The sequence below is a fragment of the Rhinopithecus roxellana genome, chromosome 20 (genome assembly GCF_007565055.1).
Source record: "Rhinopithecus roxellana isolate Shanxi Qingling chromosome 20, ASM756505v1, whole genome shotgun sequence".
NCBI lineage: Eukaryota > Metazoa > Chordata > Mammalia > Primates > Cercopithecidae > Rhinopithecus > Rhinopithecus roxellana.
This window is the reverse complement of record NC_044568.1, coordinates 63693745-63710868: the sequence shown is the minus strand read 5'-3', so window position 1 is coordinate 63710868 and position 17124 is coordinate 63693745. Positions and strand designations below refer to the sequence as shown.

Genomic DNA, 17124 nt, shown 5'->3' with positions numbered 1-17124 from the left:
TGTCAGAGTCTGAGTCTTTTTTTTTTTTTTTTTTTTTTTTTTTTTTTTTGAGATAGAGTCTTGCTCTGTTGCCCACGCTGGAGTGCAGTGGCACAATCTTAGCTCAGTGCAACTTCTGACTCCTGGGTTCAAGCAATTCTCCTGCCTCAGAATCCCAAGTAACTGGGATTACAGGCACCCGCCACCCTGCCCAGCTGACTTTTGTTTTTTGTGTGTATGTGTGTGTGTGTTTTTTTTTTTTTTTTGAGATGGAGTCTTGCTCATCACCCAGGCTGGAGTGCAGTGGCGTGATCTCGGCTCACTGCAAGCTCCGCCTCCCGGGTTCACGCCATTCTCCTGTCTCAGCCTCCCGAGTAGCTGGGACTACAGGCGCCTGCCAAAGCACCCAGCTAATTTTTTGTATTTTTAGCAGAGACGGGGTTTCACCATCTTAGCCAGGATGGTCTTGATCTCCTGACCTTGTGATCCACCCACCTCGGCCTCCCAAAGTGCTGGGATTACAGGCGTGAGCCACCGCGCCCCGCCGACTTTTGTTTTTTTGGTAGAGATGGGGTTTCACCACATTGGCCAGGCTGGTCTTGAACTCCTCACCTCAAGTGATCTGCCTGCCTTGGCCTCCCAAAGGGCTGGGATTACAGGCATGAGCCACCGCACCCGGCCTCTGAGTCTTCTTTCTTACAAGTGTATGCTAGAGTTAACAAAACTCTTACATCAGTGGCTCTGATGGTTAAAGCTGTTAATGCAAACCAGCAGGCAGAGAGGAAGTGTACACAAGTTACTTTCAGTACTTTGTTGTAAGGATGGAGAGACTATTCTATTGAAAGTGTTAGAAGGCTGTTCTATAGAGTCAGCAGGTGGTAATCAAGGATTTGGTTTTAAAAATTAGCCACCTGCTATTTTCTTCACCTTAGTCAAAAACATGTAAATACATAATGTATCAAAGTTTTAGCCACTGAGTAGATGTAAATAAGATCCTAGGTAAAATAAAATTCCTATAGATAAAACAGACTTCCAAGAACTGAAATTGAGAAGTGATATAAGGCAGAAAAAATACTATGTGGAGATTATCAGAAGCCAGCTGTTAACTAAATGTTCAATCATCAAGGTTGAGCACCCAGTTACCACTTCCTGCTATATTGGGACCAATTTCATCTTCCATTTCTGTGGCTTTTCTACATGTGAGGTTTCTTGATGGCTTATTTTATGTTAGAATAGAGTATTAAAAAATATTTAAGTCACAGTGGCTCGTGTCTACAATTCTAGTACTTTCAGAGACAGAGGTAGGAGGATTATCTGAGGCCAAGGGTTCAAGACCAGTCTGGGCAATATAGCAAGGCCCCATCTCTACAAAAATTTTTTAAAAAAATTGGCCAGGCAAGATGGTGCTTTCCTATGGTCTTAGCTACTTGGGAGGCTGAGGCAGAAGAATTGCTTGCACCCAGAGTTGGAGGCTGCAGTGAGCCATGATCACATCACTGCACACCAGCCTGGGCAACACAGTAAGACCCTGTCTCAAAAATTAGGGAGGCTGAGCTGGGAGGATTGCTTGAGGTTAGAAGTTCATGACCAGCCTGGGCAACATAGTGAGACTCAGTCTCTCAAAAAACAACAAAATTAAATTAACTAAAACAAAATTACATATGTGTAAAAATAAAAGGAAGAAAAGAACAGTTTCTGAGCTGACTCACATTTTCACAAAAACGCTCCCGATCATCTCGGCAAGCAAAATATAAATGCCGGTCTAAGTGAAAGTCATCTGATGACAGCTCAGCCACCCGGAGAATGGCTTTCTTGCAGAGTTCAGAAACTTGAATCTTGGGTTCTCTTTCTTCTGCTTCTTTCACCAGGCCTTTCTCCAAGCATGATACCACCTCACCTTGTGAATGTGCATCCTAAAATAGCGAGGATATTAATATTTTAAAACTTTCACCACATGGGTTTCAAATAAACAACATTTGGCTAAACACCCCCCCCTCCACACACACACCCACACACACAGAATAATAAAACCTCACCATAGAGTTGGCTTATTAACGTTCTACTGAGAATCAGGTAAGAACCAACCACACTGTGGAAGTTAAAGAAAATGCTCTCGGCCGGGCATGGTGGCTCAAGCCTGTAATCCCAGCACTTTGGGAGGCCGAGACGGGCTGATCACGAGGTCAGGAGATCGAGACCATCCTGGCTAACTCAGTGAAACCCCGTCTCTACTAAAAAATACAAAAAATTAGCCGGGCGAGGTGGCAGGCGCCTGTAGTCCCAGCTACTCAGAAGGCTGAGGCAGGAGAATGGCGTAAACCCGGGAAGCGGAGCTTGCAGTGAGCTGAGATCCGGCCACTGCACTCTAGCCTGGGAGACAGAGTGAGACTCCGTCTCAAAAAAAATAAATAAATAAATAAAAAAGAAAAGAAAATGCTCTCAGTAATCTTCAGTTAGAATATAATACTTGCATGCTACAAATGGAAACAGAGATCCTAGGAAGTTTAAGTATTATAGTTTAGCTAGCACTAGAAATAAGAACTTGAACTTTTAAAAATTTAAAATGTCAAAAATTCGTAAGAAACACAACAGGGCCGGGTGCGGTGGCTCACGCCTGTAATTCCAGCACTTTGGAAGGCCGAGGCGGGTGGATCACCTGAGGTAAGGAGTTCGAGACCAGCCTGGCCAACATGGTGAAACCCCATCTCTACTAAAAATACAAAAAATTAGCCGGGCACAGTGGTGGGCGCCTGTAATCCCAGCAAGTCAGGAGGCGGAGGCAGGAGAATCGCCTGAACCTGGGAGGCGGAGGTTGCAGTGAGCCGAGATCGTGCCACTGCACTCCAGCCTGGGTGACAAGAGAGAAAAGAGAGAAACTTTGTCTCAAAAAAAAAACCCAAAAAAACAAAAACCAAAAAACCCATATCAGCTCAAAGTTCTGGTCATAGTTCAATACTGAAATTACACTGCCGAAATCTCCAGGCATTTCCCCATAACAGTGCTTTCAGTCAAGTTAAAAACCAACAAACCACAAAATCCACTAAGAAGTTAGAGACCTTCTTTCTCCTTTTCCTACTCTGTAGTGTCCACAAATATCCCAATATGTAGAATCTGTTGTTTAATACTCAACTTGATGTTTTGGATTTATCTTAATGGGATTTAACAAGATTACCACTGTTTACACAAAATGCTTTTGAGAGTTTTCTTAAAAAACATCCAATTATCTTTAATTGTACATTTCATCATCCCCATAGCAACCACAAACATTTATTCATGCAAAATATGAGACAGTTCCCCTAAATATTTTGTATTCAAGAGTCCTAATCTATACTTATAAGATATGCTTCAACAATTTAAGGTATAACCACTAATATAGCAAACCAAAGTATCTTAAAATATAGTGCTATCAGTCCAGGGCGGTGGCTCACGCCTGTAATCCCAGCACTTTAGGAGGCCAAGGTGGGCAGATCACAAGGTCAAGAGTTCAAAACCAGTCTGGTCAACATAATGAAACCCTGCCTCTACTAAAAATACAAAAAATTAGCTGGGTATGGTGGTGTGCACCTGTAATCCCAGCTACTTGGGAAGCTGAGGCAGGAGAACTGCTTGAACCCAGGAGGTGGAGGTTGCAGTGAGCTGAGATTGCACCATTGCACTCCAGCCTGGGGGACAGTGTGAGGCTCTGTCTCAAAAAAAAATAAATAAAATAAAATAAAAAATATATAATGCTATCACTTATTTATACACACGCACTCAAAATCTTGTTATAATAAAATACATATCTATGAAATAATCTACATACAATAAAAAGATTATGGCCAGGAGTGGTGGCTCATGCCTATAATCCCAGCACTTTGGGAGGCCGAGGTGGGCAGATTATCTGAGGTCAGGATTTGAGACCAGCCTGGCCAACGTGGTAAAACCCTGTCTCTACTAAAAATACAAAAAATAGCTGGGTGTGGTGACACCCACCTACAACCCCAGCTACTCAGGAAGCTGAGGTGAGAGAATTGCTTGAACCTGGGAGGCGGAGGTTGCAGTGAGCTGAGTTAGGGCCACTGCACTCCAGCCTAGACAACAAGAGTGAACTCCGTCTCAGGACAAAAAAAAAAGATTCCTAAAACCAAGTAGGGTAACACCTACTTCAGACAAAATTTCAAATCAACCAAAGAATGTATTTTTTTCTATTTTAATAGGATTTGTCTATAGCACCTTAATTTCCAAGGGTTTCCACGAAAGCTTTCATGTTATCTCCTGACACACATATGAAGAAAGGACACAGCTCTGATATCTACTGTGGACATGAATGAACAGAGGCTCAGAGGAGTTAACTAACTCACGTGAGTTGTAGAACATAAAGTGTCCAGCTAGCAGTCCTTCATTTATTTATCTAGAGCTGGGGTTAATCTGGGTGAGTGGGTGGAGCCTACTCCTACCCACTCACCCACAAAAAACTCCTAAACACCTACAAAAAACTCCCAAAACTTGTTTTTTTTGCTGTTACTGCTTAGTTTTTATTTTTATTTATTTTTTTAAGAGACAGGGTCTTGCTCTGTCGCCCAGGCTGGAGTGCAGTGAAGGGATCATAGCTCACTGCAGTCTCAAGCTCCTGGGCTCAAGTGATCCTCCTGCCTCAGCCTCCCAAGCAGCTGGGACTAGAGGCACATACCACCACACCCAGCTATGGAATACTGTGTTCCTTACTGTACCTTTCCTATGCTTATATGTACTTATATATACAAGTACTATAATTGTGTTATAAATGTCTCCAGCATTTCAGAATAGCCACATGCTGTACAGGTTTGTAGCCTAGGAGCAATAGGCTATACTACATAGCTTAGGTGTGTAATAGGCTATACCATCTAGGTGTGCGTAGTGTCCTCCATGATACTCACGCAGGTGATAAACTCGCCTAACAACACATTTCTCAGAATGTGTCCTGGTATCCTCGTTGTATCTTCATCGATAAACAACATGTGACTGTATGTGACTACACTGATATTAGGTCATAACAATACTTCTACTAGATGTTTCCATTCATTGTAACTTTCAGATAAATACTTTTTTCAAATAAGGGTATTTCAGGAGTTCCTCAGAGTCTCTGAGCTTTTAGTGTACCCCATTTGAGTTTATAACTGAAATGCATACAAATATTTGACAACGAAGACTGCATGGTTAGTTGCCAAACATGAATTAAAGTGAGGTGAACTACACACCTGCATATTATGAGAAAATAAGTTCATTTAGGTTTAAAAAGTTATTAATATACAGGCTTGGCATATGAGTAATAAATTATCCTATAAATGAACTTACAATAATTTTTTGTTAACTTTATTATGGTAGAAAAACATCTGCCTAAAATCTACTGCCAATGCCTTGATCTGTTTTTAGAAGTTTGATAGGCAGTATTTTTTCTTCCCCATATTCCGTGTCCTTTAACAACAATGACTGCCACCAAAAAAAAAAAAAAAAAAAAAAAAAACCAGCCTACAACAGATGCTAACACTAATCTCTAAATAGTACGCGAGAACTCGGTTTTTTATCTCTGCTATAAACCATTCTCTATTTCAATCCTTCTGCTGTCCTCTGTAATCTACCTCACTAGATAAAGGAAAAAGGGATATCAGAATTACTCAAATTAACTGGTTAAAAGCAGGACATAATAAGTGAAATAATAAATAATAAATGATACAGCTACTGAGAGAAAAGCATAAAAGTACTAATACTGTGGCACATGTCCACAATTAAGTTCCTCTGTTGAAAGCCATAGTCTTTTTCTTCAGATGATGTAAATCATTTATACCTTTACTTTTGGAAATCTGCCCTTTTATTTTGACAAAATGTATTATTATAGAAAATTCTAAAGGCTTTATTAATATATCTTCTTTGTTCTAAAATTTATATTAACATTTGAAAAAATCATAGTTTTGAAATCATGACATTTATGTGTTCATACAAAGGCAACGTACCAACAGATTAACCATGACTTCTCTCCTCGGACCTTTGGAGGAGGTCAGGTCAAAGTCATTCATAGAAGAGTTTCAAGCTTCAGTGGCAGCAAATTTGAAACTGACAAGCCTGTTGTTTTCTGTGTTCAGAAGCCGCTTTGTTAATTTTCAGGATAATTTTTCTATCTAAATAACTGGCTTCAGAAAAGCAAACTACAGTGTTTAGAAAAGGCAGAGAAGAGCTGAGAACATGCCTCCCTCTTTTTTAAACTTGGCTGTAGTACAGAGTGAATGATATAGGAAGGAAGGTGTTTTTTCAGAAGTTCAGGTGTGAGTCCATCTCACTGTCCCCAAAATACAAGAAAGCCTTTGATGCCGGCATAGTGATCTGGTATAAACTGAAATTTCACCCAATTGGTAGGCATACTGAAAGATTAAATGACAAGAGTATCATTTCTATCTTTGGTCCAAAGAAACAATTTTTGTTATTTTATCTAAGTTGAATAAACAATCCTGTCATGCCTTTTGGCTCCAGCAGTACCATTTTCTGCAATCGTTTCAGTAACTACAGACTTAGTAACTCATACATGCACGTGACAATTCAGAGAGCTAGAAGGAGGCTAATCAGCTGCTACCTTGGTAGTTACCAGGCAAGAACTACTCCATGGAGAGACTGAAACGCTTGGCTTTACTGCATGGAGCACTCATCAAGAGGGTGAAAAAGCCTTATCGCTCATTCCTGAAAAGAATGTTTGGAACACTGAAGATTTTAAAAGGAGTCAGGTTTGGAATTGGATATAATTTTCAACATCCTAAATAAAGTCAGAGGAGCTTCCTGAATCATCAGGGTGACTTAAGTGCTTTTGTGCCATTTCGAGAGGCTGCTGGGAAGGAAAACACTGCGTTCTTTATTAAACCTGCCCTTTCTTTATTTGCCTGAAAGATTTATGCCAAGCTCACACAGTTTTTCAAAACCAACTCAGCGGTACACGCTGATAAGGGACCAGGCCCTGTGCTGATATTAAGGAAAGGGCATCAGGGCTTTGGTGACAGCCAGACAATATGCAGAAAGAAACCCTTCATTTGAACTGTGTGCTCAGTTCCAGGATCCTAACACCATGTCCCCTTTGTCAGTGATAGACGCCTGCCAACCATGAACAAATAGAGGGCAAAGGGACATTTTCCATCATATTTCCTGAACAGCAGATTAATGAGCAGCAGCAGCAGCAATTAATAGCTGATGCCAGAGGTCTCAGGCTCCCTCTCCCACTGGCATCCATTACTTTTCAGGAGTTTTTTTCATTTTTGCTGAGCAAACAAATTCAGAATAAAACTGGCCAAATCTCTATTGTGACTTTCTGTTCAGCAGACTAAGTCCAAAAATAAGATCAGATATAACTGTGGAAGAAGACACTAGCTAGGTAGTTATTTTCTTTCCTGTCTTTACTAAAATCAGTTCTTCTGAGATGAAGATTAATAATATATCACATTTTTTTTTTTTTTTTTTTTTTTGAGACGGAGTCTCGCTCTGTGACCCAGGCTGGAGTGCAGTGGCCGGATCTCAGCTCACTGCAAGCTCCGCCTCCTGGGTTTACGCCATTCTCCTGCCTCAGCCTCCCAAGTAGCTGGGACTACAGGCGCCCGCCAACTCGCCCGGCTAGTTTTTTGTATTTTTTAGTAGAGACGGGGTTTCGCCGTGTTAGCTAGGTTGGTCTCGATCTCCTGACCTCGCGATCCACCCGTCTCGGCCTCCCAAAGTGCTGGGATTACAGGCTTGAGCCACCGCGCCCGGCCAATAATATATCACATTTAGAGAGGACTTTTCTTCCAACCAATTAGAAGTACCTTCACATATCTTAAAATTTTCTAACATTTTATAGATGGACAGCAGCCAGTACACTAAGGAATTTTTTGTTGTTGGTTTTGAGGAGTCTTGCTCTGTCTCCCAGGCTGGAGAGCAGTGGCGCCATTTGGGCTCACTGCAAGCTCCACCTCCCGGGTTCATGCCATTCTTCCGCCTCAGCCTCCCAAGTAGCTGGGACTACAGGCGCCTGCCACCACGCACAGCTAATTTTTTTTTTTTTTTTTTTGTATTTTTAGTAGAGATAGGGTTTCGCCATGTTAGCCAGGATGGTCTTGATCTCCTGAACTTGTGATCCACCCGCCTTGGGCTCCCAAAGCGTTGGGGTTACAGGCGTGAGCCCCCGCACCCAGCCAGTAATTTTTTTTATGCTAACAGTGGGATATATGCAGAGAAAGATTATTGAACTCAGCCGGGACCAGTGGTTCATGCCTGTAATTCCAGCACTTTGGGAGGCGGAGGAGGGTGGATGACTTGAGGTCAGGAGTTGAAGATCAGCCTGGCCAACATGATGAAACCCCATCTCTATTAAAAACACAAAAATTGGCCAGGCGTGGTGGCTCACACCTGTAATCCAGCACTTTGGGAGGCCGAGATGGGCAGATCATGAGGTCAGAAGATCGAGACCATCCTGGCTAACATGGAGAAATCCCGTCTCTAATAAAAATACAAAAATTAGCCGGGCGCGGTGGTGGGCACCTGTAGTTCCAGCTACATGGGAGGCTGAAGCAGGAGAATGGCGTGAACCCGGGAGGCGGAGCTTACAGTGAGCTGAGATCCGGCCACTGCACTCCAGCCTGGGTGACAGAGAGACTCTGTCTCAAAAAAAAAACAAAAACAAAAACAAAAATTAGCCGGAGGTGGTGGTGCATGCCTGTAGTTCCAGCTACTCGGGAAGCTGAGGCTGGAGAATCACTTGAACCCAGGAGGCTGAGGCTGCAGTGAGCTGACATCCCACCACTGTACTCCAGCCTGGGCAACAGAGGGAGACTGTCTCAAAAAAAAAGATTAGATTGACAAATGGGATCTAATTAAACTAAAGAGCTTCTGCACAGCAAAAGAAACTACCATCAGAGTGAACAGGCAACCTACAGAATGGGAGAAAATTTTTGCAATCTACTCATCTGACATAGGGCTAATATCCAGAATCTACAAAGAACTCAAACAAATTTACAAGAAAAAAACAAACAACCCCATCAAAAAGTGGGCAAAGGATATGAACAGACATTTCTCAAAAGAAGACATTCATACAGCCAACAGACACATGAAAAAATGCTCATCATCACTGGCCATCAGAGAGATGCAAATCAAAACCACAATGAGATACCATCTCACACCAGTTAGAATGGCAATCATTAAAAAGTCAGGAAACAACAGGTGCTGGAGAGGATGTGGAGAAATAGGAACACTTTTACACTGTTGGTGGGATTGTAAACTAGTTCAACCATTATGGAAAACAGTATGGCGATTCCTCAAGGATCTAGAACTACATACACCATATGACCCAGCCATCCCACTACTGGGTATATACCCAAAGGATTATAAATCATGCTGCTTTAATATAAAGACATATACACACGCATGTTTATTGCGGCACTATTCACAACAGCAAAGACTTGGAATCAACCCAAATGTCCATCTGTGACAGACTGGATTAAGAAAATGTGGCACATATACACCATGGAATATTATGCAGCCATAAAAAAGGATGAGTTTGCATCCTTTGTAGGGACATGGATGCAGCTGGAAACCATCATTCTTAGCAAACTATCACAAGAACAGAAAACCAAACACTGCATGTTCTCACTCATAGGTGGGAACTGAACAATGAGATCACTTGGACTCGGGAAGGGGAACATCACACATCGGGGCCTATCATGGGGAGGGGGGAGGGGGGAGGGATTGCATTGGGAGTTATACCTGATATAAATGACGAATTGATGGGTGCTGACGAGTTGATGGATGCAGCACACCAACATGGCACAAGTATACATATGTAACAAACCTGCACGTTATGCACATGTACCCTAGAACTTAAAGTATAATAATAAAAAAAAAGAAAAAAAAAAAGAAAAAAAATATTGCTGTGAACATGCACATTTAAAAAAAAAAAAAAAAAAGATTAGAGAACTCAGGTCTCTCATTTGCCAGAGGCACATTATAGGTAACCAGCAGCTGGTCAAATATTGTGACGATAATACCACTCTTTGCAGGTATTAATTTCTCTGCTTCCCATACAGTACTGAAATATTTTGCTACAAACACATGAAATACATTGTGAACCAGCCTTAGCTCTTAGGGCTGTCTGGACAAGCTTCTTTAATTTCAACTTAAGGTCACTCCAGTCCTAAATTTTTCCCATGTCAGTTATACAAAGCTTTTCACACAATGAATGTAGTATTAGATACCTTTTCTCCAAGCCGAATACTGCCACATTTCAGAATGTTGATGTCATTTTTGCAGTCATCCATGAAGCCACAGATTAAACGGTAATCACTAAAAATGATGGCCGTCATCTTGGTAATGTACTGGTGACACTGATACTCAGTGATGTTGCCTCGGTGATCCACCAAGCAGGAAACCATGTAACCTTTTCCAACCGGTTCATCAGCACATTCTTTAATCTGCTCAAAATAAAGTAGCTCTTTTACCAAAGTGTTCCATGCCTGTATCAAACAAAATTTATGAAAGAGAAAAATGTCTGATATTTTCCTGTTGATTTCCTAATTCTTTACTTGAGAGAAAAAAAGAAAAATGCTTAGAAATATATCCAAGGAGAATATTTAGGGATATATTCATTTTAAAGAAAAATAGTGTGTAGGCCCTACTCAGACTGTTGTGCCTTCTAGAAAAACCTGATTAATGTGTTTTGCAAAAAAATACCTACATATCCAAATGCTTAGGTAATGCTCACTTCTAAATGCAGTGAAAAGAGCTATTAACATCTACAGCTTTGGCATGGTCCTATGGAAGTCCTTGTAACCATGCAAAGAATGTAGGGGACAGCAAGGGGATGAATCTGGGGAGGAAGGTCTGACAAACAGGTGCAGAAGTGAAGTCCAGCTGCACACCCCAAGCCAAGCTACACAGAAAACTATTGTTGTTAGGTAAACCTAAGGGCCAAGGAGAGACAGGAGGGAAGGTGTAATATTACTTACTGACATGATATTATTATTATTACTATTTATCTTTTGAGACAGAGACTTACTCTGTCGCCCAGGCTGGAGTGGAGTGACATGATCTCGGCTCACTGCAACCTCCGGCTCCCGGGTTCAAGTGATTCTCCTGCCTCAGCCTCCTAAGTAGCTGGGATTATAGGAGCTCGTCCCCATGCCAGGCTAATTTTTGTATTTTTAGTAGAGATGGGGTTTCCCCATGTTGGCCAGGCTGGTCTCAAACTCCTGACCTCAGGTGACCCGCCCACCTTGGCCTCCCAAAGTGCTGGGATTACAAGCATGAGCCACTGCACCTGGCCTAACTCTTGACATGACATTAATGTGTTCTAAATTAACTATGGATTGAACATGTGTTTTTGAAATCAGTAGAATCCAAACTTAACCACTGTGGTCTGGGACAGAAACATGTTTAAAATAATGTTCAGTGTAGTTTTGCATGGTGATGGTTCCTGCAAAGTGCATTCCAAACCACAAAATGCTAATAAAGCAAACTAGCCCTAAAATGCTGAAACTCAGGCAAAAGTAAAACCTACTAATAGAATTATAAGCTTAAATTATAAAACAGAGAAGGGTGTTTGGAAAAGAGCCTACTGCATTTGGGGAAATTAAGACAAACTGAAGTGGCAATTCTGACAAGAGGAAGGAGTTAAATGGGAATGTTTATTTTGAATATAAACAAGAAACAGTGTTTTATTTGTACTTTGAAACCAACAGAGACCATTCTCCCCATTAAGCTATTTATCACAAGCATGCCCATAGGGCAAAACAAACACAATCTCCTCTTCCAAAAGATGCTGGATGAAGGACACGCCACAGACGAATTATCCTATAGGCAACAGGTTCTCTTCACCTCTAACTCCAGTATCAAATCCAGACCACATAAATAACTCAGTTCAAAAAAGAAAGTTGGTTTACTTTTAAAGGGGCAAACTTGAGAATTTAGTAAATAGTCTCACACTGGTTTCAGAGACAGCAGAGATTTTCAACAGTCAAGATGAATGAAATTCTTTCAGTTTAACCCCAAGTAAGTTTCTTTGATGCCTAAAAAGAGGGCCATGGCCAGGCGCGGTGGCTCACGTCTGTAATCCCAGCACTTTGGAAGGCCGAGGGGGGTGGATCACTTGAAGTTAGGAATTTGAGACCAGCCTGGCCAACATGGCAAAACCCTGTCTCTACTAAAAATACAAAAATTGGCCAGGCGCGGTAGCTCCTGCCTGTAATCCTATCACTTTGGGAGGCTGAGGCGGGACTGCCTGAGCTCAGTTCAAGACCAGCCTGGGCAACACAGTGAAAGCTCGTCTCTAATAAAATACAAAACATTAGCCAGGTGTGGTGGCATGCACCTGTATTCCCAGCCATTTGGGAGGCTGAGGCAGGAGAATTGCTAGAACCCAGGAGGCGGAGGTTGCAGCGAGCTGAGATCGAGCCATTGCACTCCAGCCTGGGTGACACAGTGAGACTCCTTCTCTAAATAAACAAAAAAAAACTCCCAAAATTTGCTGAATGTGGTCGCACGCATCTGTAGTCCCAGCTACTTGGGAGGCTGAGGCAGGAGAACAGCTTGAACCCAGGAGGTGGAGGTTACAGTGAGCAGACTGCACCACTGTACTTCACACTGGGTGACAATGAGAGATTCCATCTCAAAAAAAAAAAAAAAAAAAAAAAGACAGAAAGAAAGAAAGAGGGCCAGAACTATATTCCCTGGAAAATATATATATATATATTTTTTGCCGAACAAAAGAGTCAAGTTTGAAAAGTGAAAGGAGGAACAGATGCTTGAAAATTCCAGCACTTGTAATTCAACCATACAAAAACAGTAGATAAAAAATAAGACCAGTGGCAGACACCCACTTAATGAAACAGAGAAACATTTTTGCAGGCCCTAATATTGGGCAACCAAAAGTTTTAAAACATCTCAAGAGGCCAAGTGTGGTGGCTCACACCTGTAATCCTAGCACTTTGGGAGGCTGAGGCGGCTGGATCATGAGGTCAGGAGATAGAGACCATTCTGGCTAACACGGTGAAATCCTATCTCTACCAAAAAAAAAAAAAAAAAAAAAAAAAAAAAAATTAGCCAGGCATGGTGGGCACCTGTAGTCCCAGCTACTAGAGAGGCTGAGGCAGGAGAATGGTGTAAACCCGGGAGGTGGAGCTTGCAGTGAGCTGAGATTGCACCACTGCACTCCAGTCTGGGCAACAGAGCAAGACTCCTCAAAAAACAAAACAAAACAAAAACTCAAGGAAAACCAAGAGCACTTTTGAACAGTAGCCTCAATAAGAAACTAAATGTAAATTTTAGCTTCAATCACTTGAGATTTTACTGAAACAGAGATGTGGCACCTACTCATATTTCAGCTTACTATCCATTACAACAGGGCGTGGTGTTTGAATGAGAAGTATGCATGTTTCTTCATTCTGCTGGATAGCACTTTTTCCTTCTATCTTACTAATCTTCTAAGATGAATAGCAAAAAAGGGGCACTAAATCATCATCAACATATTTAAGAATAGGAGTAAACTCTGAAGTGGCTGGGGAGCAGACTGAAAAGGTACCATTAGAAAAATGCTGCAGTCACTCTATTTTTTGATTGGAGCCAGGAGGAAAGGAGGTAGGATTTAGCTCAATCCTGGAGATTAAGTTTGGTTTGTACTAATAGTTTGCAGGTATTCTTGTGATGTCGTTTTTCTCCCTGGAAGTAGGATTCCAAAACTAAGAAAGATGATAGAAGGAAAATACAGAATGAAATGTTTTGCTGGCAACTGTGTTCTTCCTGATATTTAATTTCCCTGACTCCAGTATAATCTTCCTGTTGGAGGGAGAAGTGTCCTTGTTAACACTAATCTTTTACAAAACCAGAACACACCAAAAGGTCACAGACAACCATCGTGATATACACATTATATGGAAGCCAGTCGAATGCAAATAGTGAAACTATTCTAGTGAATATGTATATACTCAACTAAATTTCCCTGGGCCAATCAAACTGGTACGTATTTAATGGGACACAAAATGGGGCAAAACAAACGTGTGTATGTATGTATACGTATCTGTCCCAATGTGTCCTTTTAAAAAAACTACTTATGGCTGGGCACAGTGGCTCATGCCTATAATCCCAGCACTTTGGGAGACCGAGGCAGGTGAATCACCTGATGTCAGGAGTTCGAGACCAGTCTGGTCAACACGGCAAAACCTGTCTCTACTAAAAATATAAAAATTAGCCAGGCCTGGTAGCATGTGCCTGTAATCCCAGCTATTTGGGAGGCTGAGGCAGGAGAACTGCTTGAGCCCAGGAGACAAAGGTTGCAGTGAGCCAAGGTAGCACCACTGCACTCCAGCAGAGGCGACAGAGCGAGACTCCATCTCAAAAACAAAAAAAAAAATAATTGTAGAGTATCACAATATAGAGGGAAAATACAAACATTTAAAGTTGAAGCCTGGGAATAATTTCTTTGTTAGTATTTAGTTTTGTTATTAAGCAAACATCTTTGCCCTTGATATTTTCAAGTTAGAGGTTTAGTCCTATAGCTAGCTACGGGAGTTTGAGATGCAGAATATTAAAGCTAGGAGCTACATTTTTCAAAGATATGCCTTTCTGCTCAGAAGCCCCAGGGTAAATATGAAGGGTCACTGCTTTAAAAGAATAAAACGTAACTGATCTAGTATTAGAAAGTTTGAGAAAACAGGTTTTACAAGACCCCATAATGACACAAGGAATACAGGCTGATGGCTTATCTGGATGAGACAGGGTCTTCCTTAAGAGCTCTGAAGAATGTGGCCCTGACTTAATTCATCAATAGGGCCAGCTTGAGGACAAATTAACGTGGTGTAAGATCTATGACTGCTAATTCTGGGGTGGAAAAATAGCAACTGTTTTCTCTGTGATTCTCATATTTCAGTATACAGAAACTCTGGCTTTCTGGAGTTTCTATTACTGATTAAAAAAAACCCTATAAAAAAAGAAATTTAAAGTACCACAATTTTCACTAATATTATTTGTTGTTTACACTGGGCTAAGATATACAAGTTTTAAAAGTTTAACCTTTTTAACACTAACTCCTATTATTTGAAGTATATATCTCTGTGGTTCAATTGATCCAACTGCAAAGCCAAAATAGGAATGCTGACAGACCTCTTGTAACCATGCCGATATGCTTCAGACACAGCAAGCTGTCCAATGTGTGAGAGTAGCACTGATACCTCAGCACTTTTACTTGCTGTTTGGAGACCAAGAGAACCTGATTTCCAACTTCCTCAATCAATAGTATCCTAATGTAAGCGTAGGTGGACATTAACAAAAAGAATCTAATTGTACCCCCCAACTTCCTAACTTTCATCCAAGACAGATGTGAATTCTAAGAAAAGTAATGTAACTGAGTCATTCTTCTCATAAGGGCTGTCTGGTCAACAGATGTAATTTTCTCCTCTCAGTCATTAGATATCTACAAAATTCTTTCACAACTTACCTCTGTTATAGTAGATTTGCAAACCTCTCTGGCCACAGATTCAAATTTGGGATCTGTAGTTAGGTTCAGCTTATAATTCCACAACAACTAGATATGAGAGGAAAAATAAAGACAAACTCCAGTTAGAACAGTATGAAATTTATTATCAATGTTACTTTAAATGACAAAAGCCAATTACAGAGTCAGACAAAGCATATTTACATCAGATAACAAAGGAGGATAAAATGCCATCACATTCCTAGATAAAAGGAAAAAAATGCAAGCCAAATAAAATGATGACTATTCAGATACCTTTGTCGTTTTTACTAAAGGACAATTTTTTTTTTTTTTTTTGAGATGGAGTTTCGCTCTTCTTGCCCAGGCTGGAGTGCAATGGCATGATCTTGGCTCACTGCAACCTCCACCTCTCGAGTTCAAGCGATTCTTACAATGACAATTTTTTTTTAGCACTATAAATTAAAAATCATTAAAAAGTCAAGAAAAAAATGAAAAATTAAGATCCTTGGTAAGGTTTTCAAGGAAAACATAAATAGGTTATATGAGCTAAATTCTGCTTGAACCAAAAAGTCTAATCCAGAAGCTCAGATTTGGTGGATTTAGTCTCAGATCTCACAATCAACAGTGCTTTCGTATATCGGTTTCATGGAGGAGAGTAGCCCAGACTCTAGTTTCTAGGCATATTTATCTTCATTCATTCATTCATTCATTCATTTAAAAAAAATTTTTGGCCAGGAGTGGTGACTCAAGCCTGTAATCCTAGCACTTTGGGAGGCCAAGACGGGCGGATCACCAGGTCAGGAGATCGAGACCATCCTGACTAACACGGTGAAACCCTGTCTCTACTAAAAATACAAAAAAACTAGCCAGGCGAGGTGGCGGGCGCCTGTAGTCCCAGCTACTCGGGAGGCTGAGGCAGGAGAATGGTGTAAACCCGGGAGGTGGAGCTTGCAGTGAGCCAAGATCTGGCCACTGCACTCCAGCCTGGGTGACAGAGTGAGAACTCCGTCTCAAAAAAAAAATATATATATATATATATACACACACACACATATACATATATATATATATACACACACATATACATATATATATATACACACATATACATATATATATATATATATATATATTTTTTTTTTTTTTTTTTTTTTTGTAGAGGGATCTCATTATGTTGCCAGGCTGGTCTTGAACTCCTGGCCTCAAGCAATTCCCCTGCCTTGGCCTCCCAAAGTGCTGGGATTACACGTGTGAGCCAGTGTGCCCAGCCTCTTTGTTCCCTTAAAACACTTGACACATACACTATAAGGTCTACTTTTTTTTTTTTTTTTTTTGAGACAGAGTTTCCCTCTTATTGGCCAGGCTGGAGTGCAATGGCGCCATCTTGGCTTACCGCAACCTCCACCTCCCGGGTTCAAGCGATTCTCCTGCCTCAGCCTCCCAAGTAGCTGGGATTATAGGCATGCACCACCATGCCTGGCTAATTTTGTATTTTTAGTAGAGATGGGGTTTCTCCATGTTAGTCAGGCTCGTCTTGAACTCCTGACCTCAGGTGATCCACCTGCCTTGGCCTCCCAAAGTGCTGGCATTACAGGAGTGAGTCACTGTGCCCAGCCCATAAGGTCCACTTTATACAACTGTTTTAACACATCTTACACTAGAAAATATCTAAAGCCGGCCGGGCGCGGTGGCTCAAGCCT

At 41.2% G+C, this 17124-nt stretch overlaps 1 protein-coding gene across 2 annotated transcripts in view; it reads right to left on the bottom strand.

The window, feature by feature from the left end:
* Positions 1 to 17124, bottom strand: part of GLG1 (golgi glycoprotein 1) — a 161991-nt gene that overhangs the window by 50514 nt on the left and 94353 nt on the right. For both annotated transcript variants that reach the window (XR_004055478.1, XM_030925396.1), the window contains exons 3-5: positions 15428 to 15514; positions 10197 to 10412; positions 1689 to 1892 (exon numbers count right to left, since the gene is read on the bottom strand). Coding sequence is in view for 1 of the 2 variants with exons in the window: in XM_030925396.1 (XP_030781256.1) it covers positions 1689 to 1892; positions 10197 to 10412; positions 15428 to 15514 (507 nt within the window). In the remaining variant the exon portion in view is untranslated. The remainder of the gene's footprint in view (positions 1 to 1688; positions 1893 to 10196; positions 10413 to 15427; positions 15515 to 17124) is intronic.